The sequence below is a fragment of the Alligator sinensis genome, unplaced genomic scaffold, assembly GCF_000455745.1.
Source record: "Alligator sinensis unplaced genomic scaffold, ASM45574v1 scaffold1097_1, whole genome shotgun sequence".
In the NCBI taxonomy this organism is placed as follows: domain Eukaryota; kingdom Metazoa; phylum Chordata; order Crocodylia; family Alligatoridae; genus Alligator; species Alligator sinensis.
Window position 1 is genome coordinate 345,581 of NW_005841950.1, and position 3,182 is coordinate 348,762.

At 43.2% G+C, this 3,182-nt stretch overlaps 1 protein-coding gene across 1 annotated transcript in view; it reads right to left on the reverse strand.

The window, feature by feature from the left end:
• The window catches only part of LOC102384504 (zinc finger protein RFP-like), a 9,444-nt gene extending 8,719 nt beyond the window's left edge, over positions 1-725 (reverse strand). Inside the window, exon 1 of the mRNA XM_025199874.1 lies at positions 320-725. Within this exon, the coding sequence (XP_025055659.1) occupies positions 320-718 (399 nt within the window). The 5' untranslated portion in view covers positions 719-725. The remainder of the gene's footprint in view (positions 1-319) is intronic.
• Between the last annotated feature and the right edge of the window lie 2,457 nt (positions 726-3,182).

The window sequence follows — 3,182 nt, forward strand, 5'->3', positions numbered from 1 at the left end:
TAAGAACTTCCATTCTACAGAACATTCCCTTCCCAGTCGGAAATCCTTCAGAAAAGGTGTCCCTGCATCAGAAAAATGTTTCCCATATCAGACTTCTTTAAGGTTTTCATTTCCCACCCCCCTCTCTGGCTACATTAAAAAAAATGTACATTTCTGGTTATTACTTCTTCCATACTGTAAAGGCTTTACAGAGCTGATGATTTTGTTTGCACTCACAGCTGTAGGAGAGAGAAGTGGAGCGTGACAGGCAAGTTGTGAGGAAATCAAGCTGTCATTAAGACCCATGGATTTCAGAGCACAGCAAACCAAGAACTCCTACCTTGTACTCCTGAGCAACCTTCTCAACTGGAACAGTGTGAGCGTGGCATCTGTCACACACCTCTTCAGTCTGAGTCTCTTCACAGAGCAGGTGCAGAGCCTCCTGGCTTCCCTCTCTCATGTTCTCCTCTCCAGCTCCCTTGGCTGCCTGTAAACTCAGCTGTTTGGTTATTTTGACAATGTTTGCCAGCTGCCTGTTTGGTCTGAGATTTCTCTGTGGCATGACTTGTCTGCACTGGGGGCAGGAGCAGTTAGGACCCAATCCATCCCAGCACTGGCTGATGCAAACTCGGCAGAAGTTGTGCCCACAGTCCAGAATCACCGGATCTTTGAAGAACTCCAGGCAGACGGAGCAAGTAGCTTCATGCTGGAGACTCCCCACGGGGCTCTCTGCAGCCATGGCTCCCACCGAGCCGTTCAACAGGGTGTGTTCAGTTCTTCAAATTGAAGAATACACTGCATCTAGACAAGGCAGGACAGCAGCTGGGTGTTTCCCTTCCTGGGTCTGACTCATGCTGTTTTTGCTGGGCTGGAATGAGACAGGTACTGCAGTTCCCACTCTGGAGGCTTGTATGAGAATGGGGATAGCAGACTTGGGGTCATGAGGTGGAAGTTGTTTCTTTATTCCTAGCTTCTAGTTCCTTATGCAAAAGGAGTTTCTGGATCATTAATGTGGGGATAACTCATTACTGCAAGCTGAACTGGGATTTGTTTCACACTCATTTGTGATCATTACTAGCAGTAGTTGAATAAAACATTAAATGCTGCTGTATTCTGTGATGAAACAGAAATGATAAAACTTGTATTGAATCCAATGCAGGAAAAAACACTCTCAGGGGTTACCCCAAGTGGCACATTGCTGGGACCAGGGACTTTCCTAAAGAATCTGGGACAGAGCATGGCCTTAATCAAAGCTCGCTGGCAGGCTGCCGCAGGACACTTCCCTAGGCCAGTCCTCTATAAACATGGACTTTGACTAGGAACTCTGCTAACTGCTGTCTTGGGTCATCACAAGCGACATGTCACTGTGACCAGGAGACTGTCCTGAAGGAGCCGGGACAAGCTTTGGTTCAAGCAGTGCCATATTGACTGGCACTCTGCTACTACATGTCATCCCCTCTGCCAATCTGTTCAACCAGGGGCATGACTCTTGAATACAGAATTCAGTTTTGACTAAATGGCAATGACAAAAAGCTGCCTCATGAGAAAGTAGCCTGTCCCTGGGCTCATCAGGAGAGTTGCTCAATCATAGGAAGATGTCACATGGATCGACTTAAGCCAGATTTGATTACTGACATCAGTCAAACCCACTTTCCTTATTCAAATGCCATGATGGAACAGAATGACCTGGGAGGCATCATATGGCACCATGCCACTGAAAGACAGAACTGTAGGTGGGGCAGGTCCCCGACTCCCCTGGTCACGGGGGCATGTCTCTTGGGATGAGCTGTGAAGCATTTTTAAAAAATTGAATTCAACATTATTTATTTTATTTCTAGAAGTTTCATGCTAGAGTTACTGAATGTCATATTTTATTATGATTTGTGGGCAGCCATCACAAATGATGACATATTCTATAGTATTTTAAAGTATATTAATCCTTTTTTAAAAGTTTTGGATTAAGGAACGAGGAACTGGGAATAAAGAACCAACATCCTGATCAGAAGGTTTCTGAGAACTGCAATTCTACAGCACCATTGTATTGCTGATCGATAGCTATAACACCAATGATCTTCATCCTTTCACCCTTAAGTAGTCTGTAGCAGCACCAACATCTTATTAGTTTAGTTAAGCAACCCAAAGACTCATACAGTCACTTACATATTCATATTAGTAATAAAATGAGATTCTTTCTCCAGTTTGTAAATATGGTGTGCTTTCTGATATTGGTATAGATATTGGTATAAGAGTGGTCCTTCAGAATGAACCACGATCCTCCATACCCAGCTATTTGCTCTTCCTGCCAGATAAGCGACACGAAGCAGAGAAGACCTGAGACAAGCCTCATAGGCTGCTGAGTGACAAAATCTTCCCAAACAGCATCCTCTTCCTTCTTACTGGCAGTAGGCTGTAAGAGAAGGGTTAAGAGATTTTTGTTTGGAAGGAGATGTACTCTGTCCCAGCCCCCAGTGATTCCATTTAAACCCTCTGTTCAGAGATCCATTCATTTTGGGTTTGCCTCATTAAGTGATGTCAAAAGCAGAGACAAGAACCGACTCATGCCTTACCCACAGAGACTGTTACCACAGCTAAATGTTCTCTATAGCTTAAAGTTGTTCCCTTTCATCAGGAAGTGCTTGGATATGCACAAACCAAGAGGAAACAAGATGAAGCACAAATGAACCAGGTGATAGAAAATAAAATAAGCTTTGTTCTGGTTATTCTAAACCAATGGTTCGTGACGTTTTTAGACTTGAGGTCCCCCCTAGGAGTGTGCCGGCTCTTAGTTTCCACTCTTTTTTGCTTACAGAAAAATAATAGAGCAATTTGAAATCTCCAGGTTTATCTTGTGAATCATGTTTGTAAACCTAACAGTGTTGTGGCACCCTGGTTGAGAATCACTGCTCTGAACACTCTCCCATCCACCCTAAATGTTGTTTAGAGAGTGAGGCTACCCAAAAAACAACTCATGAGCCAGCAAATTTACAGTCAATTTAAATTAGTTAGTGCTACAGCTTTATTTTAAAAGTGCAGTTTAATTAAATTAGAAGCTGAACTCATATAGCAATTTAGTCACTGCAGTAACTTCAGAAGAGCTCTTAGAAATGACAAAAGCCAGGTTATCAATGTTCTGTGTATCACCTGTTCCTAGAACACAGAATAATATCTGTAACCTCTTTGAACTGTGGGGAAAATTATATTTG